Source organism: Empidonax traillii, unplaced genomic scaffold (genome assembly GCF_003031625.1).
Source record: "Empidonax traillii isolate 1590-97213 ecotype Southwest subspecies unplaced genomic scaffold, ASM303162v1 scaffold525:size621053, whole genome shotgun sequence".
NCBI lineage: Eukaryota > Metazoa > Chordata > Aves > Passeriformes > Tyrannidae > Empidonax > Empidonax traillii.
In genome coordinates, this window is record NW_020955718.1 from 41,564 (window position 1) to 69,319 (window position 27,756).

At 40.9% G+C, this 27,756-nt stretch overlaps 1 protein-coding gene across 3 annotated transcripts in view; it reads left to right on the forward strand.

The window, feature by feature from the left end:
- Nucleotides 1–26,158, forward strand: part of CACUL1 (CDK2 associated cullin domain 1) — a 40,169-nt gene extending 14,011 nt beyond the window's left edge. Inside the window, exons 4-10 of one of the 3 annotated variants that reach the window (XR_003572702.1) lie at nt 3,913–4,008; nt 8,843–8,945; nt 18,047–18,136; nt 19,856–19,994; nt 22,857–22,897; nt 23,489–23,634; nt 23,996–24,105. Coding sequence is in view for 2 of the 3 variants with exons in the window: in XM_027897008.1 (XP_027752809.1) it covers nt 3,913–4,008; nt 8,843–8,945; nt 18,047–18,136; nt 19,856–19,994; nt 22,857–22,897; nt 23,996–24,036 (510 nt within the window). In the remaining variant the exon portion in view is untranslated. Of the gene's footprint in view, nt 1–3,912; nt 4,009–8,842; nt 8,946–18,046; nt 18,137–19,855; nt 19,995–22,856; nt 22,898–23,488; nt 23,635–23,995 lie in introns of all 3 variants that reach the window. The other 2 variants (XM_027897008.1, XM_027897009.1) reach the window with 2 other exon arrangements.
- Nucleotides 26,159–27,756: the final 1,598 nt, after the last annotated feature.

Consider the following 27,756-nt stretch of genomic DNA (forward strand, 5'->3'; position numbering starts at 1 on the left):
CTAAGAGGACACAGTTGGCCTTTGCATGAATTGTGCTGTAGTGTGGGGGCTGGATTTTGGGAAAGGTGTTCATGATACATGCATGGTAATGTCTGAGGAGTAGACCTGGGCATCCTCTATATTGCAAGGCAAGGGAAGCAAATTTCCTTGAGAAAGAACAAAGACTGGTTTAGAAGATTCCTAGCACCTCCTTGACTAACAGGGTAATTTGTGTAGCCAGAGCCATTCCCCTCTGCACTTGGCAGGCGTGGGAGAGGCGCTGCAGCACGTGCTGGCATTCTGGCAGTGAGTGTGCTCCCAGCAAAGTGGCACTGCCCATTCGGTGTGGGAGTGTGAGCTTTCCTGAATGCAGGGCTGATTGTGCCAGACAGCTATTCATAAACAGATTAACTTGGTGTTCCTCAAGCGCTGTTGTCTCTGCTCCTTTCTTGTAAGCCGTTTCTGATTGTGTTGAGCCAGCAGCACGTCTGCTGATTTCATTCATGTGTTCAGCTGAAGAATGATAGTCACACTGCTTTTCAGGCTGAAAAAACCCACATCTTTTTCACGTATACAGTTTCTTGGCCACAAGTTCATTGAAATGCCTAGATATTGGATTTCAAATAAGGGAAGGGTAATTTAGTATACTGGATTTCCAATTGCTTGTTTTGTTTGGCTGTGTCTTATCCTGCATGTCATCCTTTCTCAGATGTGTTTTCTTGTTACTTCTCATTTCTCTTGGTGCTGAGATGTCCACTGTGATGTGTAAGGAGATTTAATATCAGCTTTTAGACAGCAACCATAGTATTTTATGCTGAGAAGTGGTTGACTCACAGCCAAGCTGAAGATGATAAGCAAATGCAGCTTATCAAACAAACAACTTGAAACACACCAAAAAACAATCAACAGGCAACCCCCCCCCAAACCCTGAATTAACATTTTGATAGAATTCAGGAGGAAGATCCTCTTCCTTCCTGGAAAACCTTAGGCTAGCAGTGTGTATTTTTTCTTTCTTTGAATAGCTTCTGTAATACATCCCTCAGGTAAGATAGGAGTTGATTTAAGGACTTAATAGTTGCTGGGGAGTTGTAAGAAGTAAGTATCATGCTTAATTCTGACCCTTCCCTCTGTAATTAAAACAGTTGGATGTATGTGTTCTCTTTTTCTGGACTAGGATCAGGATCCAGGAGTGAAAACTGTCAGCCTAAGCAATTGAGGGTTTTTGGTTTTGGGTGTGTTTTTTTTCTTTTTTATTTTTTTTTAAATTGTTTGTTTTGTTTGTTTGTTTTTTGTGGTTTTTGTTTGATTGTGTTTTTTGTTTGGTTTGGATTTTTTTTTGTTTTAATAGCTGTACCTGAATAAGTAAAGATTTTAAATGTACTCTAATGATGGCCATTTAAGAAAACAATTGCAGCAACTTCTGTATATTCATGAATTTGATGCCATGCACTGCTTTTTATTTTATAAAATTCAAGTAGTTTCTATAAAACTAGTCCAGTTACTGTATTATAAATGTTAGTGCAGAGATATGGAGAAAGTTCCTGTGCTCAAACAAGTAATTGCTTTCAGTCTGGCAGTTTGGAGCAGCTGTACAGTAACTCTGTGATGAACAGGAGCAGATGGTTCTGTTCCCCCTCCCCCAGATTATGATAAATCAGAGATGGGCTGTGAAAATACTGTTGATTTCTCTTTGGCTTGGGTGTTTTGGTAGTTTACAAGTCAAGCAATAGTTGAGGCAGTGGTGATGGTAACAGCTTCCAGGTATTCTTCCGTTCAAGCTTTGGCTCTGGAGGTCATTCTCAGGTGTGCAGTTGTTGTCCCCTCATAAAATGTCTCTCTTGCTGGCACACAGGCTCTGTGAGGTGAGCTGGCAGAGTTTTCATCTGCAGTGGAGGAAGAAGATGCAAGTCCTTAATGTGCCCTGTAAGAAGAGTGGCAGACTGAGGGGATCCATCGCCTGCAGTCTGTTCCTGGGATTAAATCACACCCTGCCCAGACAGCTTCTGTCTCTGTTTTTCCTTGCTGGTTTTTTTTTTGTTGTTTTGTTTTTGCTTTTGAAATGAAAAGGGCAGTGTATCAGTGAGAGAAGAGTGGTGCACTGTGTCAGGCTGTGGTCTCCTTTTGTCTGGCATGTTCTTTGAAGTAGAATTTCCCTTTTTCTTTAATCTCAGAAAGCTGTGTGCCGAGTCTTTACAAATCCCAGGGAATAACCATATTTAAAGTTGAGGTTGAGAAGGAGTGAAGCAGGAATACATACTGCTTAGAAATGCAGATTTCATTGCATGTTATTTGCAACAAATTATATATGTAATTATATATGAAAGGGAGTCCTTGGAGCTCATAGCTACTTTTATACGTTGTTGGCGTTTTCAACTAAAATTTGTTTGGCCACCCCTGAGAACTGCATCTGCAATAAGATTAAAACCTTCAGATCAAAATGAGGAATAACCATATATAACCTTTGGCAACTGCATATGGAATAATGCTCTTTATTCCTTTGCCAGTTTTGCTTTCCTTTCTGAACTATCTGCTCTGTATTGGTGTTTGCTGTGAAAATTACCCACGTGTTCATTAAGCATATGAAGAAGGAAGGCAAAAGAAGCTAATTTAAAGGCAAAAAAAAACCCCAAAACTTTCATAAATTTAGAATACTTAATAGAGCAAGATATCAACATAAATTTGAACTGTTCTCTTAGGGCCCCATGTGAATGTCCATACAAAGGCCGAAAAATCTGCTGTGTGAAGATAGCTATAAGTTCTGATAAGGTGGTTGAGGTGCAGCTAAGCCTGGAGTGTTTTTCATGCCACAGATGCTTTGGATTTAGGAAAATCTTTGGACTTGTTTTCTTGCGAGGTCCCAGTTACTGCTGTATCCTCTGCCCTCTTCAGGCTTGGTGAGTGCCAGAGGGGAAGGCAGTTTTGGTTCCCAGCAGCAGCAGCACTTTGCCCTGGGTGTGTGTAGGGGGGTGTGTGCGAACAGCAGGACCTCAGGCATCCACCCAGCCCCTCTGGAAAGCCCAAAGAGTGGGTGTGTAAGAGCAGTGCAGCTCCCCTGCATGCCTCCCCATAAATATTGTGACAGAAGCACTGGTTAGTGCTTCCCTTCTCAATTTAATTCAGCTTGCTGCAGACCTTTTTAGCTTCCTTATCTCCTTCTTTGGGAAATAGGGTATTGTACACAGTAAACAGCCCTACAAAGCCTATCCTAAAGCTGGCACATTGGGGTTTTGTGTAGCAGAGCTTGGCTGGGGGCTCCAGGGGGATGCTGTGTGTTGGAGCACAGCACGAGACTTCCCTAGGCCTGGCCTGGAGCGCAGGGCTCTGGATGCAGAGCTCTATCTGAGGATGTGGCTTCCTCACAGTGGCTCCAGCTCAATCCCCTGAACACTTGCCCTGCCCTCGGTGACCCAGCAGAGATGTCCAAGTGTTTTCTCTCAGATGCAGAGGTGTGGAGGGCAGTGCTCCCTGGAGCTGCCAGGTGTGCCACTGGCCAGCTCGGGGCAGAGCAGCAGCTTAACCTGCCCTTCCCCTTCTGTGGTGGGGGGTGAGCACACACTGCAGCACCTGTTCACACCTGGTGAGGGATCCCAGGCATGGCAGGGAGTGCTTTCTAAGTGAAGGTCTGATCTCTGCTCAGTGTTTTTATTTGCACATGCTCAGTGCTAGTTTGTTACAGCAATTCTGTGTTTCCTGCTGAATGGACCTTGTGCTGGGCACTGACACAGTCCTAGGCCAAAACCAGTCAGTGATGAAGATTGGTCCTGCTGGAGGGAGTTAGAGCAGAAACTCTGGAATGATGTGTGGCTGGCTTTGTGTGGAGCTGGTGTATCAAATGCTTTGTAGGTGTCAGAGTTTGCTGTGAAAGCGTGGCCCGTGCTGTTCCAGATCTTTCCCTTGTTCAAATTCCAACCTGACTTTTACGGTTTCTTGCAGGCCAGCCCTCCAGATCTCTATATTGAAAGATTTAACATAGCTCTTGGACAGTATATGGGAGCATTGCAGAGCATTGTGCCTCTTTTCATATATATGGTAAGTTTTAGAAAATTCTTTTCAAATAAATATGTCCGTACATGAGATGCTGACTGAAAGTGAGAAGAATAAATTGCAGCTATAATGATTTTTGACATGTAAAGCTTATCATTCATGCCTGGTGTTGCTACCTGCCTAACAGTACTGATCAAGTTGTATGGGGAGAGAAAAGGGAAGCTGGGCTTCTTAAATGTAGAGTTTTCTAGTTCTTTCCTGCCCTAACAATTCTTTCCTGGGAGTGGGAAGAGTGGGTTTTATTGTGATCAGGGAAAAAACCCACCCCAAATAATTTATTATTTGTATCTTTTTGAACAGACATCATTTATTGGCTTGTTACATTTTGGCTTCTTAGTTTGGGCAGATTATGGAGATGATGATTTCTTGCTTTTAAATAGCACAGATTCAGACAAGACAGGAAGAAATGTATCTTGGAAATGTTGTCATTTGATAAAGCAGTTTAGAGTGTTGAATGGATGAAGACAAGCTTATGTTCATAGCACTGTCAGGGATACTTGAAAAGATTTAGAAACCTTTGGTTTTAAGAGGTTTTGTGTTGATTTTATAGTTTATGAAATCTTTTATATCTCTGAAGACGTTTATAATTTGCGGATGTTTTTTCAAAGTGCCAAGACTTTTATTGGTTGGGGGCTTTTCTGTGGTAATGAATAACTTAAGCTTGAAATTTGTCCTTGCATTGGCTTCACTTAGAAATAATTAAAAAAAGACTTATTTGTTGGGAAAGAAACTTTTCAAAAAAACTTTTAAGTGCTTTACATTAAATAAACCTCAAACTTTTCAAAATGCTTCTCTTTGGTAGTTTCTCAGAGTTTGGGAAGCTGTATCTTTTGGAGGTTCTCCTACATTTCATTGACTGTAGGTAGCTTGCTACAGTCTTTGAGTGTTGCCAAACAGATTTGTTGCATTAAAAGAGGAATTTGCCTTTCTGGAACTGGGTGACTCTAACCTGCTCTTTTATCTGGTAAATACAGAATAGAATCCAGTTGCTCCAGCATCACTTTTAAGCTAAGGGATGTGTTCCTCTGATGATTTTTTAGTTGTTCTCTTGCTTCCTGTTGTGAAATGCTGGGGTAAACTAGGAAGAGACTTTTTTCCCTGTTGCATCCAGATATTTTTGGATGGTACCCACTTTGTGACCTGTGTGTGCATAACTTGTTTATTGCAGGCCGGTGTTTGAGTGACCTCACAATTTAATACCCATTTTCAGATGGAGATAAGCTGTTCAGGTGTGTACTCTATTGAATGCTCACTTCGGTGGTGGTCTCCCATCACAGAAGTCGAAATTTGTCCTCCACAATTAAGACTGCAGTAGCTAATATTGAAAAACTGTTCATGACAGACATAGGAACAGGTGGGTTTTATCAGTACAGGGTTTTCCTCTCTGACCAGATGAGGTATAATTGGCAAGTAGGTTTCCACATCTTTCTTTGTACACAGTTAGGATGAGGTGTTCGTATCTGCAGGTGATCTTGTATCTTGTTTATATTAAAGTTTGACTCTGGTACCTGAACATACTTTCACTGAAATAAGTTATTAATCAGTGTTGTGCATGATGTGGAAAATATCTCTAAAGAAGTCAGGATTGAAAATGTTTGTCTCTCTTAGTTTTTTCTGTAGGCATTTGCAAGTACTTTTGTGTACAGATACTCTGGCAGTCTTACACTGTAGTGTCCAATCCAGTTTTCTCTTATACAGCAGCAGCAGTTTCCTCTGTTTGGACAAAAAAATACAATTAAAAAACAATTTCAAGAGGTGAAAGCCTAATTGCTCTACACTGTAAATTGCAGCTTTGCAGTTACTTTAACAGATACTTTCAATGCATTTTTAAGTGAGGAGGACTAAGTTGTTGAACTCTGCCTTTATATCAGAGGTGACAGAGCTTTCCTTCCCTGTGATTGCTTTAATCAGGAGTTTCCAAGGCTGTTGAATTGCACTTCAGAACCTGGTTCTGAAAGGATAATTACGTTGCTGCTTTGGGAAGCTTTTAACATGCATTTAAGTACTTTAAAATATGTGAAGCTGAGGAAAAAGTGAAGCTTTTCTGTCGAACTGGAAGGTGCCTTAGTGTTTGGTGTTGGGCTGAGCCCTGTGTGTTGACAGCAGCAGCAGCACCTTCCTTTGCTTTCCTTATGCTGCTACAGCAGACTTTTCAGAAAAGCAGGGAGACCCAAAGTACTTTGGTCCCTCTAAGATTCCGTGGGTTTAGGCTCCTTCAAAAGTTCTGGAATGTAACAGAAGATAAAGCAAATTAAGCTGGAAGTAAGCTTAGTACACAGTGCTTTATTCCTAGTGAGTAACTGTTTGCTTTGTAAATGTAAATGAGGCTATTCTGCATGCTTAGAGATTGTACACATCACATTATGCTACACACATAAATGAATAAGAACCGTATTTCCACTTCAATGAAAATTAAAATCAGCATTTAGATAATGTATTTTTTTCTTACAGATTCTCAATTGCTCGTTTTACTTAGAGATGTAGAAGAAAATCTGTTACCTTGATGCATTATATGAACTTAACATTTGTGAGCACTGTGGTTTATGGATAGTTAAGAATTTTTTCATTGCCTCTAAAACATTATTATTCTTACTGGGTGGTATTGCACTTTGTTGGTTATCAGCTAGAGGGCATTTTGTGTGTGTCTGTAAACACAAATATATGTGAGTATGCACATGTGGAGGAAATGATAACCGTTCCCATATACTGGTTTTTCTCCTTTCAAGTATTTATTGATCTCATCTTAATAATAACTCAGTTATATCTTTTAAGATTTGCCAGATTGCTTTGTGATACGGTGTCGAATTGTTTCGTAGAATAAGTGTTTGTATCATACCTGGCTTTCTCAGTTAGCGGTGTCTGCTTCCCTTTTACCTGTCACTTAGGCCTTTAGGGGACTTGAGACGTTTTTCAAGAAATGCTGGTCCAGCCTAGGTAGTGGCATGTTATACAGAAAATCTTCCTGTTTTTCCACTACTAAGAATGGGGAAGGTGACAGCTCTTCTGCCATCTCCTTTCACCAGCGTGGATTGGAAGTGGAGTACTTATGTTAGATGATTTTTTCACTGTCTATTTAAACTCCCACAAGTGTACCATCTTTTTGGAAAGGTGTTTCAAAGTGAGCAGATGTGAATAGTGTTTTACATCTGTTCTGTGTGTAAGTGCTATCTTATAGCTGCTGGGTTGTTTTGGTTTTTTTAAATTATTTTTATGTTGCTTTTCCACTACTGAAACTTAAAAGTCTAGGCTAAAAGGCAGCATCAGAGTTGCACCTGTTGTTGCCAGCTCCTTTTAATGTCCAAAGGTCTTGAGGCTGGGGAAGGACTGGAGTGAGTTCTGTCCTTAGCTGGGAGCCTCTCATGTGCCAGCTCCTCAGGGTTAGCAGTTTGACATGTGTGACAAACACAACTGCTGTTTGTTGCTCCTGTGGGTACTTGGGGTTGTGTGGTCAGGAACCTCGAGGTGGGAATGCTTTAGGAACATGGTCTGGTGAAGGACTGGAGCAGGGTGTGTATCCTAACACTGCCTTGGAGACACGGATCTCGAGTTGCTGTGGATTTCTGTTGCACTGGCAATTCACCACTGACCAAAACCATCACCAAGGAAGTCAGTCTGTTCCTCATGAGACAGGTTATTCTGTCTGCAGAGTGTTTCCTCAGTCTCTGTTCAGAGAACAGGTCCAGGTGAGGGGGAAACAACTGAGTAATAAAATAGCCCTTGATAAAATCTCTGCAGGTGTTGGGGGGAACCACCAGCAGGAAGTTCACTAAATTAAAAAAATACCTTTCTGAGGTTGTTGTCCATCACTGCAACAAACCTAAACTGCAGCAGGGGCATGGATTGAGCCCTCAGATGGCCTTTGTTTCTAACAGGTTCAGGTTTTATTACACATAAGTAACTGCTGCTGAAAGCTTGCCTTGAAAATTTAAGTGGTTTCTTCATGGACAGCGTTGTGGTGTGTTTATAGTTTTGCTGATGGCCAAGGGATTGGGTCTCACAGAAACATGTAAAGATTGCTCTAATAGTGTTCTGAGAGTTTGTTCCAGTTTTGTTAAATGCTTCAGGAGAACAACTTGATTTAAAATCTGAAAAAAACCTTTCTTCCTTAAGATATCCCTTCCTCTACTAAACCTGTCAGATAAGGGTTCCTGCATGTTATTTTTGAGTTTGTTTTCTATTAGATAATCTGTTGAACTCTTACACAAGTTGTCCAGTTGAATTCAACTGTCCTACTTCAAAGTTAGCATTTTAATGAGAGGAGACTTGTCTTGGAGCAATTATTTTTTTTCCCACCATTTAAAACACACCTATCAATAAAATACAGCAAGAAATCTTACTATTAACTGCAGGCTGGGAACTGAGGAGTAATTCTGAATAGTACATTAGGTACAGGGGCTCTGAAGGAACTCATTAATAGAATTTTCTTTGATTTTTTTTTTTCTTCAAAGAAGTACATTTATTATTAAAGCTGAGTAGGTCAAGATAATGGAATCCTAAAAATTTTAATGTAGTTCAGTTTTGTCCAGATTTGTATATATCCCTTATTTCTACAGCTGATTAATTCTGAGTAGCTCTCCTTTGAGATTGTCAATGAACCACTGAAGTGGATAGTTGTACTGATGATTTATTATTGTAACCTACCTGTTTTAATGGCTTAATCACTTTTAGACACTGGCAGAAATACCCAAGTCATCATTTTACAGGTGAAATATTCTACAGCTTTAAAATTCTGACCTGTTTTTGTTCAGGGGGAAAAAAAAAGTTTACTTTATTTGCTGTTGTGAGAAACAAACTTGAAAACTTCTGTCTTATTTTCCAGAATAAATTTTACATAGAAACCAAGCTTAACAGAGACTTAAAAGATGACCTTATAAAGCTGTTTACGGAACACGTTGCAGAAAAGCACATTTACAACCTAATGCGTAAGTAAACCCCTTGAGTTCTTGTTATGATGGGAGTGTGGAAAGCCACAGTGCTTTCAGATATTGCAGAGATCCACAGCAAACAGGGGAAAATTGCAAATGAATACAGATTCCTCTAGGGCATGAGGAAATGTGGCACACTTGAACTTTTTTTTTCTCTCTCCCCCCCCTTCCCCCCCAAATGAGACTTTCTACAAAGTGGTGGTTGCCTTGAGATCTGAGGGAACAAATGTTTGCTTTCCTGTATGGCTTGTGATTATGACGTAAGGCAGGCAGATCAGATCTCCTGGGGAATAGCAGAGCCATGAGGAATCCCCAGCCCTGGGCCTCACATTTTATTCTGTGCCAAAGAGAGTCAACAGTGTCATGAAACCCAGTCAGATCCTTGCTGCAACAGGATCAGGGAAAATTCAGGGGATATCGCCTTAAAATTAAATAACTTTTGTGTGTGAGTTTTTCAGGCGAAGAATTATTTTTTTTCCCAATGACAGTGCAAAGGTAATGCCGGTCAAACCTCTGACATAAGCGATGTCAGATGTTGTTGCTATGTAATTAACTTTCTGTGGTGATAACAGCATATTCAAATAGAAATTGCAGATGAGCTGTTGAAAGGAAAAGACCTGTGGTGGTGGTGTGTGTGTGTGTGAAATCGGAAATACCTCCTCCCAGCTCTGCTAATTGCAGGAGTAAAATGAAAAGAAAACACTGAAAAATAAGAAGTAAGCTGTCACTGACTGTGTTGCTGTATATGGAGTCTCTTGTTTATTGAGTGACTTCCTTGGATTCATTTCAGGCTGACTGTCAATTTATTTAAACAAAATTATTTAGACTGTAAATACTGACATGTATGATCTGTGATCTGAATTGGTTAAATCTTGTGTAAGAGGATCTTTAAATTGAGTTAAAGAATGCCTGAGTAAAATTCTAAGCTTGCTAACAGCTTCCTGGGAGATAACTGAAGATAGCCAGCACATGATACAGTACTGTAGAAGTGCTGGAAAGGTTCTAGTGTTGTATTTTTTTTTCTGCCGTTCTCAGCTGTTCTTTGTGGCTTGCTGGAATTCAGACCATAATAGATCAGAATATTACCTTCATTTTTGGAAGTGTAAGGGCTCTATGAAAACAGGATAGAAGTCAGTGTTTGTTATTTACTTTACTTCCCAATGTCAGTCTGTGCTGCTGTTTCCTGATGTTTGATACAGACTTGGTTGAGCAAAAAAGAGTTGCTGTGTTACGAGAGGGGAAAAAATACCGTTATGGATGGATATGATTAGGAAATTAAAGTCAGGGAAATTATGATCTATAGAGAGAAATGGAATCCTGGGGCTGTTTTTTAAAGAGATGCTGCAACTGCCACTTCAGTGAGAGGAGAAGCATGCCTTCCCTCTGCCTGAAAAAACAAATTACAAAATTGGCTTAATCCGTTTGTGATCTAGACTGGAGGATAAGAGTAACATCTGCTCTTGCTCTTGAAATTTGTTGCTATGTTTTTCTGTCCAGAGTGGGTTTTGTTTACAGTACTTTGTCATTCTATCAGAGCCTGGAAGCTGGCATTTTCATTTGAAATTTTGTCCAGGAAGGACTGTTAAGTACACTTCAGGTTCATCTGATTTTTGAACAAAGTTCCTGCTGCGCCTCAAAAAGACAGAGAAACAAAAAGAGTCAGAAGGGCAGTGGGACACAGACGTGGCCCTTGGTGTTGATGTTGCCCAAAGCTCCCCGGGTGCCTGTGCTGGTGGCTGCAGGCAGGGAGGTGCAGGATGAATGGCCCTGCTGTGGTCTCCCTGGTGGGAGCGCTTCTCTGAGCACTCAGATGCAAAAAATGGAGTGAGGTGTCAATTCATCACTTACAGAGGAAATACTGCCTAAGTGAACATTAATTGAACAAATTCTTCCTGCACAAATGCTGATTCGGTTCCACTTTGGTTTTGATAGAGGAAACTTTTTTAAAACAGCTCTCTCCTGTCTAGAGTACATCTCATCAGATAAAGTAAATGCATAACCAGAATTATACCTTGCAGAGATCCATGAACATGGTTGTGTCTGTGAAACACTTTTGCACTCACACATTATTTATCAAGTCAGTGCTCTTCAAATTAAGGAGGGTACATTTAAACTAAGTGAATATAGCCTGATTATTTTTGTTACAAAGCCAAAGCTGGCTCCTGTAAGTAAGACTTCTATATTTGATGGCTTGGGAGAAGTTGCTGTGTGCAGAACTACTTTTAACTGAATATAATAAGCAAAGATACAGCATCTTATTTATAAGGAGCTTCAGAAATGAGCACTGGGAGTAGGAGGATACAGATAATAACCCCATGTCACTAGGGAAGGGGTGGTGGAGAATGTTGTCGTCGTTCCTGCTGCACCTAATTCCAGCTACTGCATCAGGTGACTTGTAAGCAGAAAAACTCAGAAATAAGTGTGTTTTCTCCTTATGGAGCCACTGTCTCTTCTGGTAGTCCTGCACTGTAATCTCCGTGCCCTGGAAACATCCTGCCTGTTTGTTCTTGTCTAGAAAAATTACTATGTGAAAGTGAATAACAGCTCCTGAAACTCTGCTTCTAGTACTTGCAGTAGGTAAAAATTCAATGGCAGGGAGTATTTTCAAGTAGCTGCTATTCTTCCTTTTTGGCTGTTGGCAGCTTAGTGCCCCAAACAAGGTTGCTTTTGTGTCTAACAGAAGGCAAAGCTATTAAGAGCGTCCTGTTGTGTCTCCTGGGTGCAGGGATCACCTGGGTTCTGATTATGTGATCCTGCAGTTATCCCTGTTCTCTGCCCGAGAATCGAAGAGTTGCAGGCTGGAGTCTTGCTCGGGCAGATTGGTGAGGGGCTCAGCACCTCCACACTGAGAAACAGCAGCAGTAACTAAAACTGGTCCTGCAGCTGAAGGCTGGTTTGGAGGGCAGCCTCAGTAGGAGTGTGCTACTGATTTGCTGACGGTGGTGTTTGTGGGGGAAGTAAGGATGGATCAGATTGATTGTGGCACTTCCCAATAAGTGGTAGCCTTAGCACGTCACTGCAGCACTTCAGCCATTCCTGTGGCTGTGTAGGAGCTGTTTCTTATATTTTAGTATTTTGGGAAGTGGTTATTACTCTTGTAGGAGCAATGTGCAGCTAGACACCATTCAACACGAGATGGTTCTTCCCAAAGAAGCATCTGCCTGCATTTCTGTGCAGTAGTTACCCAAGTAGGAAGTCAGGTGATCTTTATCAGAGGGCAAACTGCTTTCCTCAGCACTTCTGGGTCTGTTCCTGTTGACTGGGGTCACGACAGCATCAGCTACTGAAGGCTGAGCGTACAGAGTGCCTACTCCATGTCCATTCTAACATATATGGGCAATTGCTGAGTGTAGTTCGTGTCAGTGCTTGTGTGAGTTCACAGCTAAAACACAGTGTAGGAATGTATCACACATGTTTACCAAAGTAGAAGCTTTTCTCATGGTTTTCCAAGAAAAAGTTCTTTGAAAAAAGTCTGAAGGAGGGAGAGCACTCACAGCTTACTTCATTCAGTTAGCAGTTTCTAGTTAGCTACACAGAGTCTTCTCTCTGAAGATTCTTCCATGTGACAGCTTTGTTCCTTTCTAGTTAGGTCATTTGGATTCAGATGAGATGAAGAGTTCCTGTTGTTCTGTTTTCCTAATTTTTATTTTTTAGTTGGAGGGGTATTAAAGTTCAACAGAGGACTGTTTTTGTTGGGAAAGCTTTTCTTTTATGAAGACGTCAGGAAGGCTATTTCTACTGCATTGCTGTTTTCTAAAAAGTGCCAGAAAAGTGAGTGTGAAAGTTGGAAAAGATTGCCAGCATCTCCCTAAGAAGTTGCCCAACTGCCCTTTTTGGTTCAGAAGGTAGAAATCCAATGCAAAATTACCGAGGAGGAAGCTGGTTAGAGGTTGACAAATGTAGCAGGGGGATGTTTCTTGAGCAGGGGTTTTCCTGGCTGTGCAGTGGCTGAGCAGGAGTTTGTTGCTCTGTGGGCACCCAGCCCTACGTATTTAGCAGATGTGTTTGCTGTGTTGACCTCCAGAAGCCTGTTGATGTCAGTGAGGGAAGGGAGCCTCATCTCTTTGGCTGTGTGCTGCTATGACATAATGCCTTTTGTTAATAAATTCCATATCCAGCCTTTGTTTGTGAGTACAAAATTCTCTGTTTGAGAAGAGCAGTGTAAAAGGCTGAGAGAAGGACTGTGATTGATGCCAAGTTCATGGCCTGACTGTACAGCTACAACAGAGACCACAGGGTTTATTTTGATGTGTGCTGGGTTTTTTTATTCACTCTATGCCTCAGCCTTTGGCAGAGATAGACAAGGAAAATATGGATTGGATTGACACCCTGCTTGAGGTGGCATTTCTTTTCCCCCTTTGATTTTGACATCTGTCTCAAACAATCCGTGTATGAAAAGCAACCTGTTATTGTCTTGACACTCAAACTGCTGGGAAAACCCCCTGAAAAGGGGAGAAAACACTCATCATTTTTCATCTCCACGCAGAAAGCATTGCCCCCACCCTTCCTGTCTGCTGCTGCCCTTCAGATTGACATGCAGGGAGTTGCTCTTTGTGCTTCTCGTTTCCATGTCAGATCTAAGGACTGTGTCTCATAAGAAAATAGCAGTTACTTTGAGTGAACGTGTTCTTGAATGTCTGTTTGGAGCTGGCTTTGATGAGAAGCACTGAGCATCATTATAGGTTTGGGGCCATGGAAGATCGATGACCACAGGCTGATCTGAAAGGATTTCACTGCACGCTTTAGGCTTCATCTGCATTAGTAAGTGGAGTGGTGTAAAGGGAGCAGGTCTGCAGAGGGTGAAACACTTACGTGATCAGGAGCCAGTTTTGGTCTTCACATGCTTTTTGGAGAGTTCCATTCCACACCTGCTGCTGCCTGGCCCTTTGGAGAGAATTCCGGTTTGCAGCAGTTCAAGCACATCTGGTTCACTCTTGCCCAAAAGGAATTAAAGTGATATTCTCCAAGGCAGCTCTGTCATACCAGCCAAGCAGCAGTGAGTGGGTATGATCAGTGAATTTGCTTCAAAATCACATTTCTAATCTGAACTGAAGCTTTAATACAGAAACTGCCCTTAAGCATTTTAAATCACTGTTCTTTTTTTCTTTGAGACGCAGAGTGACTACTGTGATGACAGAACCAATATGTTTCAAAGATGGCCTTTTTTTTACTGAGTTTTTTCACTGATTACTGACTTTTTTAGTGATTACTGAGTCCCTTCTGTAACATATTGAGTGTTACTCAGCCCCTGGACAGTGCTTTGCTTTTTCCTAAAAGTGTGTGAAGTCAGTATGAGAAGAAAATCTGTACAACTTCGTTCTGTCACCTTCACAAACTGTTTCTTCCTTTTTAAGCTTAAGAATGACACGGGGGGGGAAAAAAAAGGTAGATTTCTTTAAAAAATAAACATTTCAAAAGGCAGAATTACTGGCCTGTGGAGTGACTTGTTCTCTGTCTTTACAATTAGCCTACGTGTCAGGATAGGTAAAATGAAATGAGAAGGTTCCTTCCTCGGGGTCCTAAAACTGAAGCGAGGCAGCAGAGCACTGGTAGAAAATACTGATTCATTCCAGCCTAAAGCAGGGGGATTTCTGTTAGAATTCTTCTAAAACAAAAAAACTGGTGTACCCTTTTTGTCAGCTGCGAAGCTGTGGAAACACCAGCTTCTGACAGATTTGGGGGGCAAGAGGGTTCTGTAGCATAAAGAGTCCTTTTGTGAGATGGAGGGAAGGGATGTATTTATTCTCAGGTTCTTGATTCAAGGTAACTTTTAAAGATTTTTAAGCATCTGTAGTATTGTGAACTTGTTCAATATTTAATTTCTAGCTTATTTTGCATAGGCAAATAGTTCAGTGTTATTACAATTTACAGGTAAATTTTGTCTCTGAACTAAACCTTTCATCAAAGAGCTAGCTCACTTTTGAAAGTTGTTTCATGTTAAGTCTCAGTACCTCACATTAAGTTGGAAAATACAGTCTCAGGTAATGGCCATCGTGGTCAATCTGCCTCCTTGGCAAAGAAATAGCAATAATGTTCCCATTTCAATAAGCCTTCACAGAATTATAAACGTGAAAATACCACCTTATTTCCCAATTATAGAGGTCCAAAAGCATATATTCCTACATTTATGGCATTGTTTTTCATATTTTTTTTCTTTTTCGGTGCTGAATATTTTCCATGTGATTAAGACTCAGAATTTTTGTTTTGTAGCATTTTTATGAGATACTTAATAAAGCTTTTGGTGTAGGTAATGAATATTTTAAAAGTAATCTGTGGCTTTATTAGATGCCCAGTAGCAAACGCTTAGTAATGAATAATAAAGACAACCTTTTTAATATTTTTTTCTGATCTACATTATAATTCATTACAAACTTATAAAGAATTTAAGTTAGTAAAAATTTATTTTTAACTCTGTTTAAAGGAAAATGAAAAGGCAGGATCATAAGGAGGTGGATGAAACTGCCAATGTGCAGTGCTCTGCATGGGCTGCACTGGATTGATGCCTCAGTTGTGGAAGCTCTTGGAGCTGCTTTTAATGGGAATATGGTTTATGTTTTTTTCAAGTGCACTGTTGAATAATTACAGCTTTGAACACATCTGCTTAGGTCATACTTATGTGTGATTTGTTAAAATAGCTTACTTTGAAGTTACTGCAAAGGGAGCAAAAAAACCATTGTTTTACTGACGTGCAAAAGGTTCACTGTCCTGCCAGAAAAGTTACATCTTTGCTAAGCAAAATAAATCTATTTTCAAAGGAACGATGAGGGATAGAAAAAGCCTTTTAGAACAGCTGACCCTTTTGTTTTTGCAAGTCAGTCTTGAGTTACGACCACGTGAATCTGAACACTGCTACTCCTGGAACTGCTGGGGTCCTGGATCTTGTCCCAGGTGCTCCTCTGTAATCAGGAAGTGGCTTGAACATTCCTTGAAGGATGAGGTTCTCCAGTGCTCCTGAGTGATAGCGGGGTAACTCGGTTCCTGCAGGGTACCTGAAGTGTTGCAGGTTTGTACCTGTTCATCCTCTGCGCCTCAAAAACCCTCGAGGCTGTTTTGGGTATTGTCTCTTACCTCAGTTCAGGAACATCTCAGAGCTTCTTGTGTCTTTCTGCAGTTAAAGCATTTCATCGTGGGAATCCACACTTCCTTGATTCTGCCATGAGTTATTTTCAAGACTATTTACAGGTTAATTAACCCCTTTGCATATTAGTTACTTACTCTGTATGATGTGATGTTAGTGCAGGAACACTGTGGGGGTGTTCAGGTATTACCACAGTGCCATTACCACTGTCATTCAGCTGAGGTTTAGGTTTATTCTGCCTCACCACCCTCTATCATCTTTGTAAATGCTGCAGGTGGGAGTAGGTAGGAGTCTGTGCAACCTCTGTCTTTCAGGGTCTCATTAGTTATGCTAATGAAGCAAGAGGCAAAACCTTAGCATTTGTTAGTCTTAGTCTTTTGTAAGATTGTGAGGTGTAGGCTGGGTTAGTTTACACTGTATGGTTCTTCAATTTTCTTTATTGAGAGGTGGGAAATACATGCCATTACTTTGTTATATTGTTGAATATGATACTATCATGCTTGTGTTTACTGACTGTAAATCAGGAGTGATTTACATTTGCACTGGAGCAGGATATGAATGCACTTGCAGAGACCAAGATAAGAAATGTTAATGTCTGAAGCTGCAATAAAGTGATGAAGTTTTTTTTTTGTTTTAAATAATTTGTTTTACTTAGGTTAGGAGTGTAATTTAATGTCTGTATGTACAGAGCAAATTCACAGTTCTCTGGCCACTTGGCAAACCTATTGGTGAAGCTGAGGCTGAAGTAGCCACAGTCTAACCAAAGACACACATATTTTATACCACATTGTTTGGATTGTGCATTACTGTCACATTATAAAGCATTATGCCCGTTTTAATTCTGTGATTTGCAGCTTAGTTGGCTGTCAAGAGGCTGTGTGAAAAATCTTTAGGAAAGAGCCTGTTTGAAACATCTTTAGGGAAGGGGCTGTAAATATGTCATTACGAAACAAATCACAGGCTCTCACACCCTCAAGGCTTCAGCTGAAATGAGCAAGCACTTTTAAGATGGTTCTTTGTAAAATAAATTCATCTATAACACTTAAATATAACAACTTTGATTACTTGAAGGTTAGAAAAAATACTTTGTTTTAATTTCCCTATGACATGAGCCACTTAACCGGCTTCAGAAAAGCTGAACATGCTACTGAAGATTTTTCTTTTTATGGTAAGTGCCATAGTGGCAGATGCTGAAGCTGGGACTGGAGATGCTCTGAAGCTTAAAAAAGCAAGAGTCTCTACAATGTGAGCCCAAGAGATGTGCCCTGATTATAAGTCTGTAATAGCCACAGAAAGGTGTCTGTACTGCTCAACTCCTTTGCAGACAAATGAAAACTGAGAGGCAGCAGTTGGTTTACATCTTCCCAATTTCTTGCACTTCTGTGTGTGTGTTTCTGTTATTCAGACGTAGGTGCAAAGTTCATATAAGCACACATCAGGATAAAGGCCAGCTCATATCATAGCACAAGTTGTAAATGTGCTATTGCCAGGTTTTTTCACAAGAAGACACAATTATTGCAATATTTACTACAGAAGATACCAAGAATGAGATTAAAATGTCAATTTGTGTTTGAAAGAACAGCTTTTCTTATTTGATGTTTACACTGCATAGACTTTCAGTCCATCCTTAGTTTTATGTACAAGATTTTAAATGCTGTAAAGTTGGGATTTGTGGATCTTCAGGTGTTTAACGCCCTCAGTATGAGAGTGCATCTAAAAATAAATTGTTTACTTCAGTTCTCTAGCTGAATGCTTAGAGCCATTGCTTGCTGAATTTTGCCTAAATAGGTTATTCCATGTTTTCATCATACCTGATTTGAACAGGATGCTTCTCTTTAAAGGTGATGTTTCATTACTGCAGGGAATTGAGTTGTCAGGTTCAGATTCCTGATCATTTGCTTTGTGAGGGCATCAGATACCAAAACCAGCACAGCTACTATATTTTTGCTGGAAAAATACATGTGTGAGAGCCTGTATTTCTTGGTTAGAAAAATTGCTGATTCTCCCCATTTTGTTTCAGCTTTACTTTTGGAAGCTCAGTCAAGGCCGTTTCAGATAACTCCTTCGACCATGGCAAACATTGTGAAGGGCCTGTATACACTACGACCAGGTAACCAGCAGGAGTGCTGCTCTCATATTGGGACATGTTTCCCTAAATATGTATTTTCCTACACTTGTACACTCTCTATTTAATGCACAGTTAACAGAAAAAACCTGACTTGTGTTCTGTCCATCGTAGTGCTTAAGTTCTGCCCTGGTTCTTGTTGCCCATCTGACCTGCACAAGGTACCATGAGAATGCCAAACACACTTAAAAAAACCAGCCCAACCCTCTGCTCTGCAGACAAAGGGCAGATCTGTATAAAGAAGTATTGAAATGGTGGAAGGTTGCACTTCAAACAGTCAGGTCTCTGGCATGAGGTGAATGACTTTCTCTTCTATGAAGCCGTTGGTTGGTTGGCATTATTTCATGGCAGAGCTCAATTTGACTTGTGAACATTGTGACACCTGATGCAACAACAATTATGTTGAAAGGAAAATGGTGTTGCAGATTTTAATCAATTCTGTACCAAAGTCTTTGGTTCTGTATATTTTGGAGAACTAAGCAGAGCTTTGGGGCGTGTTTGGGATGTTTTTAGAAACAGGAAGTGCTCAAAATATCCTTAAATAAATGGTACCCGCTTCCCTTCCTTTTACAGTACTGATAGTTTCTTCTTACCTTGCTGTGACTGAGAGAAGGGTTGTGTCTGAGCTTCAGTCGATCTTTGCTTGGCCATCCCCATTTATGGAACAGAAATGAGGATGGGAATCCTTTACAAAAACCTTCAGTGCAATATTTAACACGTAAGCCAGGAATGTGGCGGACCCTCCATTTACAAAATGCATGGATAAAGCACTTTCAGGGAGAGCCAGGTGACTGACCTCAGGTTATCCCTTGAACAGATACACATTTGCTCTAATTGCCTCCTTCTCAAACCTCTCAGCCTTTGACAAGGAGTGTGGGAATTGGGATGTACCTTAATGAACAATTTTTAAAGCATCCCTTTTTTCTAAGTAAAGATTAGATTCAAGATAACTGCTACAACCTGTGGATAGTCTGGCTGCAGAAGTACCTAAGGGCCATTTATTTTTCTCAGGCCTTGTTACACAGTTGCCCTCAGGCCAGTTTTTGTCCTTTGCTCAGTCTCTTCTGTGTTTCTTATAATCAGCCTTGAAGCAGTTTTAAGGTCGACTGTCTTGCTCCTGTGAGGCAATGTTCAGTGTAGTGAAATTAAATCACATCTCTGTCCTGAAGCTGAACTAGTGCAGGTTAGAATTGCATTTGTTCATCTACGCTTTGGGAGATCAGGGAGAGAAATGCATTATTTCATTTCAAATGGAGAAGCAGGGTTGGATGATGATACTGCTGTGCTTTTTAGAAGTCAGGCTCGGGTACATTTTGTGAATGAGTTTCCTGGAGTAAAGGGGTCTACAATTATCTTATTATCAAGGTGAATTTGCTGCTCCTCAGTTGCCTGTCCTTGAGAGTGTCCAGAGACTCAGAAGGTCTGGTGAGATGAAGCAAGAACTGAATTTCAATTTGATGATGAGCTTGATGATGAAAAATATTCCTTTATCTACATCTAAACATCTGATTTTAAGTCTGATTATTTGTTCGGCTTTAAGACACAATGTCTGTGGGTTTTAGGGAGGGTTTTTGGTATTTTCTTTCTTTTTTTAATTCAAGGTACTGATATGTATTTAAAATAAAGTTACATTTGTCGAAGAATAAATTTTTTACAAAAAAATCTCTTCCACATGTTTTGTTGTTGCTTTCTGTCTTTTTACAGAATGGGTACAGATGGCACCAGCTTTATTTTCTAAATTCATCCCAAATGTTCTCCCCCCTGCTGTGGAATCTGAGCTTCCGGAATATGCTGCTCAAGACCAGAAACTTCAAAGAGAGCTTATTCAGAATGGATTTACAAGGTAATAGTTATTAGTCTTCAGCAGTGATTGTTCTGGACAGTGCTGCAATGGTAAAAATGGATACACCTACAAATACTGAAGAAATAATTTAAGAGTTAATAAAAAACTTCCACAATTTAGTATCCATATGAAATGTCACCTTATATTCCATGTGTTGGAGCACCAACAACCCTGCAGATGGTACCAGAAAGTAGATGACTGGAAGGCTTGAAATATTATTTTGATGAAACAGATTGCTTTCAGTTCATGCATCCCTGTGTTTTGGTTGTGCTTCTGCTGCACGGTCATGCTCTTGTTCAACTTCAGCATTTACTTTGGCTGTTTGTTTTTTTCTAAGCTCTCCTTTTGGTTTTTTTTTTTTTTGATGCTTCTGAAAATGTCAGTTGATGATTTCTCCTTATTCCACTGTCAGAGTTATTTATACAGACAAGTTGTCTGTTTTAAATAGGCATTTCTCTTCTGAGTATTGAACTGGGGGGGGGCAGAAGGTGGCAGAACAAACAGTAGAAGTCGCAGCAGCAGATGTTCCTCCTGTAGATTGTTCAGGCTGGGCAGTGCCTGCTGCTCTGTGCTGTTTTAAGCTGCCTGGACTGAGGCACAGCCCGTTCCCCGCAGCAGTGGCTGCTTGTGCAGTGGGCTGGCAATCTGAGCCCAGGCTGGGCAGACACTGTGCTCTGTTCCCAAGAGGACGATTTCTTCCTGAAGACAGAACATCTTCATCTTTCCTGTTACCTGTGCAACGCTCCAGATCTGGAGCTGGAGTTTGAACCCCCTCTAGATGTGGGTGTGTTCGGTGGCAGATGTATTTCTGGAGTTCAGCCCACGTAGTTTTCCTCAGAGGTAATCTCTGTCTTCAAAGCTTCGTAAATTATTGAGCTTCAAAGCTCTACTCTTGACCCAAATGCAAATGGTATGGTGTAGACTCTCCTTGGAAGGCTTTCTGTTGACTAAAGGAATTTTTTAGAGGGATATGCATGAAAATGAAGCCATAAGAGCTTGAGCTGAAAAAAGTGGTGCATTTGGCCCAAGAAATAGGAGTTTGAAACCGAGTAGGAATATAATGCTGACAAAAGGATACAATGCACAGAACAAAACAAAAAAAGGAACAATTTAGTTTTGTCTAACTTCCAATCTTGCTAATTCTGTAGGTGGCTAATAATAGTTCTGCTTACAGCTGCATTTCACCAGTTTCACAGTTCTTAGGGAATTAAACATGAGGTTTCAAGTTGTAACAGTCTATATCCACAAAAGCAGTGGGTTCCAAAAATGTTTTTCTTCAGTTCCCTGAAAATGAGAGGCTTGTTAGCTTTGGCTGTGCAGTTGTTTGGCTGGTTCTGTAAGACTACAAAAGGCTGGCAGAGGCAGTAAGGGACACTGATCACTGCAAAGGCTGAATGCCTGCATGGTGCTGTCTTCTTACAGACTTTGTGGGATCCTCAGAGTGTCTTTTAGCAACTCTTATTTGATACAGAAAATTCTCTGACTGTGGGACTAATGCAAATTTGTAGGAAGCAGTTTCTGTCCTGTGTGATAGAAGAGATGAGGGCTAGAGGATAGTCAGGCACCCAAGAACTAAGTAAAGGTTTCTGTGTCACATACTGTTTGCAGAGTCTAAATTCTGACTCTTCTCTCTGGCTTCCTGGAGGATGGGATCTCCTGGGCATTGGACGTGTGGAGAGTTTTGGTATGCCCTGTAGGTTTAGAAAATCACCCCCCACCTGCTCATACTTCTGTGTAAGTGCTGTGTCTATGCAGCTTTATGAAATAAAAGTGCAAACTGAAACTTTGCAGAGGAATAGCTGATGGATGGCAGTGTCTGTTGAATGTGTTTTGCACAGTCTGTTTTATAGGGTTGTGCTATCAGTGAGTCAGTGCAGGCTGGTAAACACGGGGGTTATATTTGAGTGTCATCATTAAAGGGGCACAGGCAGAAAGATAGTGCCTCTACTTCAGTTTTATTTGCTACATGGCATTTTTCAGTGGTATTTGAAATGCATTTTGCCTTGAAACGTATTTCAAGATGTAATATGCTGCTTCCTGTGATGAACATAGGTTATGCTTGTTTATGACTTGTCAGAATTTTTCTGAGGTTCTGTTCCTACACAAATAAATGTATAAAAAGGTTTTCTCTTTTATCAAGTACCATGCGAAGCCTCTGCTGGGTTAGTATTAAATGTCATCTCTTCTCCCTTAATTGTGCCAGAAAATGGTGATGTTTTTGCTGCTGCATTTGCTGCTACAATCACCATGAGGAACACAGCACAGTGAGGTGTCTTCAGCAGCATTAATTGCATGTCAGGCTCTAGTTGAAGAAATCAGTTTATCACCACTGTTAAGTACTAAAATCTGCTTAAAGAGCAAGTGTTGCCAGCTCAGGCTTGCCTAGAGCCTGATTGTTGGGCTTTGCCAGGAGCATCTTACCTTTTCAGACTGATAGTTTTTCACGTAGTTTTACAAGTTTGATTGAGTTTGAATTGAGGAATACAATTTTATCTGTGACCGAAGACCATGCTGTAAATGAGCAGTTTTTCTCATCTTCATTTTCTAAAAAAATATCTTATGATGTGAAACATTTTATCCTGTGAAATCTGTAACAGAAAGCTGAGCTAAATTCTACAAAATGTAGCTTATCCTTCTGTTTTAGTAATTTGGGAATCCTGCAGTAGTGTTATTGTTCCTGTGTTTGCATTTTGTTTCTGAATCTCTGCAAGTAGATTGATGGTTGTGCTGAGGTGTTTTGCTGTTGTTTTGAAAATCATCAGATGGTTTGGGTTGGAAGGGACATTTAAAGGTCCAGCCTCCCTGCAATGAGATCTTTAATTCAGGTTATCATGAGAAACCCTTTGTTTCTCTCCCTTCCAGAGGTGACCAGTCACGCAAGAGGCCTGGAGAAGAGCTTTACAGTGAGTATTCCCCTAACCCTGCCCTGCAGGTTGGGCACAGGGGCAGGGGGGGACTGGTGAGTGTTCAGGGTGCTGAGGTACCCGAGGCTCCATCCCCACGTGTATCAAGCTGCCTGCGATGTAACCTTGACCATGCCAGGTAAAAATACAAATTTCTCGGATCTAGAGCCTGGCTAGCTCTGCCAGAACCCCCCAGCCACCATCCTGGGTACTAAGGGCAAGGTACTAAACTTGATTTAAGTGGAAGCTGAGGTCTTGAGGAAAAAGAATGTGGTTCTCCTAAGTCTCTGCCTGCTCAGGATACACATAACAGGCAATGTTATGAGCCAGCCCACCTCTGTAAATCACCCTCTGGTGAAGTGTGTTTCTGACTCTTGTCAGAATTGAGAGTTTGGATGGTTGTGCTTTTCAACTTGGAAGCCTTAGAGATGTGGCTGATCCAACTCAGGATCCACCTGCGTTGGGTCACTAAAGGCAGCGTTCAGGTGTTGGGCTCATGCAGCGTGGAAGTTCCCTTCTGTTGGTAGCTGAAGCCTCTGGCTGCATGATTAACTGGGAGGTTCTTCACTTTGTTCCCCTGATTTCCTCCAGTGTAGGAGAAGAGACAGAGAGAGGAGCTGGTTCCTCTACTCCAGATAGCCCTAATTTGGGTGCAGTCAGCCAAAGGTCCTTTCCTCTGCTCATCTTTCCTGCTGACTAAGCATTTGGCCAGGAAAGACCAGTCCTGTACAGTCTAGGTTAGGATTGAAGGACAAGGCCCTGATTGTCCTTAAACAGCCTTGGGGGATTGGGGAATAGTATCTGTTGTGGTACTGTTGTTAACTTCAGCTCATTTTCTGGCATTCTTTCGCCAAGTTTCCTCTCGTGCTTTCAGCTGAGGATGTTGGTTTTATTTCCTTCCATAAAACGCCAGACAGTTTTATGATGAACTGTTACTGTAAGCTGAAATGAATGAATGGACATTTATATGGTTTATCAGCTTCTCTTTGTACTGGTAATGTTTTGCAGGCACTGCTGTGTTTTGGGGGAATAGGGGCAAGGGACATAATGTGGAAGCTTAATATGAGAGAATTTCTCAAACTTTTTATGTAATTTCAGGTGGCTCATCAGCCTGTGCAAGCTCCAGGGGATACAGATAGTGAATATACTGGATCAGCTTCTATTCCTGGCCAGAACAGACACTGGAGGAGCACAGATGGTATCTGGAGCCTCCTTTGACACCTGCTGATACTCAAGCTCTGACACGAACTTCGCCTCAAAGAAGAGCTCTGGACTTTCTTCTTTGTGTAATGTCAGTGCTGCTACAGTTGGGGTGACTTTGAGAGACGTGGTTCCTTGGCCTGGCCTATCAGCAAGTTCATGTTCTGCGACTCCTGTGAGGAATGCACCTTGAAAAACAATCCTTTCAAAGTGGAAATGGGCAGCCGAAATCAGCAGCTTCCAAAAAGCATTAGAATGGAAGAATCCTTTTTGCACTCTTTTCTTAATATTAAGGACATTCTTAAAACTAGTTAACACGTCAGTGTATTAGTTTTTGAACTTCAAGTTATTTTCTGGAGCTTCTACTTAATAATAAGAATAAAGTTTCATTATTTTGCAGTATTTGTTTGTTAGTTTAAAAATTGTCACCTTTAAGAGTTGGTCCCTTTGTCACCAGAAATTGGGAGATAGACTCTCCAACCAATTTGGTAGGTTAGGAGGCCACCATCACTGTATTACCAGTGCTGGATGCATGGGGATTGCTCCACAAAGCATGCATACCAGCAACCTAGCAGACCAGCTTATGTTCATGGAACTAATGCATATTCATCACATTTCTGTTGCATATTCATGGCATTTCCTGAATGCATCCATATATGCTAATTATATCCATGGACTTATGGATGTGGTTCCAGATCTTCTGATGAATCTTTTTCTCCTTGAGAGTATCTCAAATATGTGGTCAGGTTACAATGTGCTTCTCTTACCATTCTTTGGTCTGACACGCAGTCCTTGTTCTCAAAAGTTTAGGCATCTGCTAGTTCATGTTGACCACTGATACAGGTAAATAAGGAAGCAATAGCTGGCACAAGACTATTAGTCATAGATGTAGGGATCAAACACTGTTTTATTAAGGTTAAAAGAGTTTTCCAACATCTTCCCCCACTGCTGCATAGACTCCTTTTATAAGAAAAAAAAATATAACTTGTTCAGTAACACCATGTAAATGTATCTTCTGTCAGGGAGCTTTCAATTCCAGATTTTTGTTTTATCTCTTTGTTTTGTTACGTGGTATTTTGAAATCTGTTTTCCTATGTGTTTGTACTCTGTGCCTTCAGCTTGAGCACTTTGCGACTTTATAGACCATATTTTGTGACTGCAAAATGTGTTCTTGAGGAGAAACTTGATGTGAACAAACATGCTGCAAAGTTGCACTTTTCTCTTGCGTTAAAAAGGAAGCGAATTTAAGGAGGAAGGAAGAAAAGTTGAACCTGTCACCATCACTAATAGTGACTTGGAAGTTTGTCCCCCTTTGTTTTTCATGTGTATTAGTGTTTAATGCAGGGACCAGCTCTTGTAGAACCCCCCTCACTGACTTTCCTTTGGCTTCAGGAGTTGGACTTGTGGGTCCCTTCCAGCTCAGAATGTTCTGTGATTCTGTGGTTCCATAATTGCAGTAGATGGAGGTGGGAATTCCAGGCTGAATGAAATACTAAGATATGGTTTATGCTGTGCTTTGTAGAAGCACTGGGGGTGAAATTCTGCAGTCTGGGGGGTCTGCAGAGGTCTCCGTGAGCACAAGATTTGCACTGGGTTGATCAGCAAACTACGGTACCTGTCCAAGATCACTCTGAGGCTCCTGTGCCACCCTCCTGGCTGGGAGGAGCTATGGGGGGGCTGTGGGAGTGGGTGCAGCCAGAATCAGGGATTTGAGGAGTGGTGTGATGTGTGCATGTGTCCCCATCGGCCTCCTGCCTCCAGGCTTGTGTGAGCTCGGCTGGACATCCATCCAGCTGGACACAGCTCCAGGAGATCAGGTGTGTGTCTAATCGTTGTGATGTAGGTTTAATCAGCAGCATGGCTAATGCAGCTCTCTCACCAGGGGATAGACATACTTGAAAAGCAGCTTGACTACAGGGTTTGGGTTTTTTTCATTACTATGGATTTATTTTTTTATCACCTTTAGTTATGAAGAGAATTGAGTTGGTAGTGCAAGATCTTTCTGAAGTGAAATAGAAGGTTTGTTCAGTTTTGTCTGGCACAACTCTGATGCCTGTTTAAGGAAAAACAAAACACCAACACGACTCCTTTTGTGCTTGTGTGGGTTCATTACAAAATGCAGGAAAAAAAATAGGTGCGGCAGGGACAAAGTTTCATTTTCTTTTTATTTTGTATCCAGGCTTCATGTAAGTGAATTTAATTCCATCAGTGTCACATCACCCACTTTGGCAATGCTGTTAATTTGGAGGGTGGGGGGAAAGAGGGGCGAAGATGACACTGCTGGGATTGACAGAGTCAGCTCTGGTTTACATGTATGTTTCTTCACATATTTGCAAAGGCTGTTTGATTTTTGAGGAAGTTTTTCTTTCAAAATTAAAAGCAAATGCTTTAGTGTTTTTATTTCCATGTAGAAGAATGCCAGCAGTCTGATCTCATCCCCAGCAGTGGAAAAACAAACCGCTCTGGGTAGGGATTTTCAGGTGCTGATAGTGTTTGCTTCAACTTTGCTACCAGCCACTTAAGTTGGAGCAGAATTGGGTAGGACCAGGGAGGTTGAAAATGTTGCTGAATTATGCTGTGGAGAAGGTAATGAAGGCTAATGGGGAACAAAAATGATTTGCTAGCTTCTGGTTTTTTAAAGTTTTGGCTTTAAACACAAACAAAACCTCTGATAGTGTCCTTAGCTTTAAAAATCACTGTCTGCTGAAATGGCAATATTCTTGAGGTAAGAATAGATGCATTAACCTAATTTGGTTAAAGTTTGTTTACAACTTTGTTACCATCCTAGCTCACATAATACAGTAACCAAGCTCTGTCATCTCTGTCAAGTGATCACAGTTTTAATCTGTTCTTAAAGTGGTTTTCCTGGTTCAGGTGTGTAAATAGCACGTTTTGCTTCATGTTTGAGGCAAGGGTTCAACATTCATTTTACAGTGTGTTGTTTTTGGGACAAACTTCTGGAACAATAATGCCATCAAAATTATCAACATAATGCTGAAATATGGTTTATCTGTTGAAGATATTATCATTGTGACTGAGCATGGGACAGAATACAGCATACTATTCTAAATTATTTTGTTTCTCTGTAAAGTTGCATTTTACTTACAGTTGAACTAACTCAGCCAGCTTGAGCATTGGTACTGTAAAGCCACAATTACCAACAGCATGATCCTAACTGCAGTATTTAATTTAACCAAATAACTTGTGGTGAATCCATTGCATCTGTAGCTTACTCTGTCAAGATTAAGCAGTAAAGTTGGTTATACAATGGGTGTCCTCTCTATGTTGCACTGGTTCTATAGCCAAACTTGCTACATTAAAATATTTTTAGAATAATTGCATTTCTTGATTTGAGGAGTTGAAATATTTAAATTCTTCTTGCTGACTTCTGTGATGGTTGGCAGTTGCCAATGTATGGCCAAGATGTCTTTGATACAAATGACAGGGTGGGGGAGGTCCCTAGAAAAGTACTCAACTCTTCTTCAGCTGGATCTCCCTTCTGCAATGGTTGGGGAAGCGTTTACAGATGAATAGGTTGAAGAAGAAGTTTTTGACTCCTGTCATTTGATAGAAATGTGATCAGCCAGATTAATCCCTTTTCATTTCTTCCCACAGACAGTGATTGTTTACTTTCTACAGGATAAAAAACCAAACCAAAC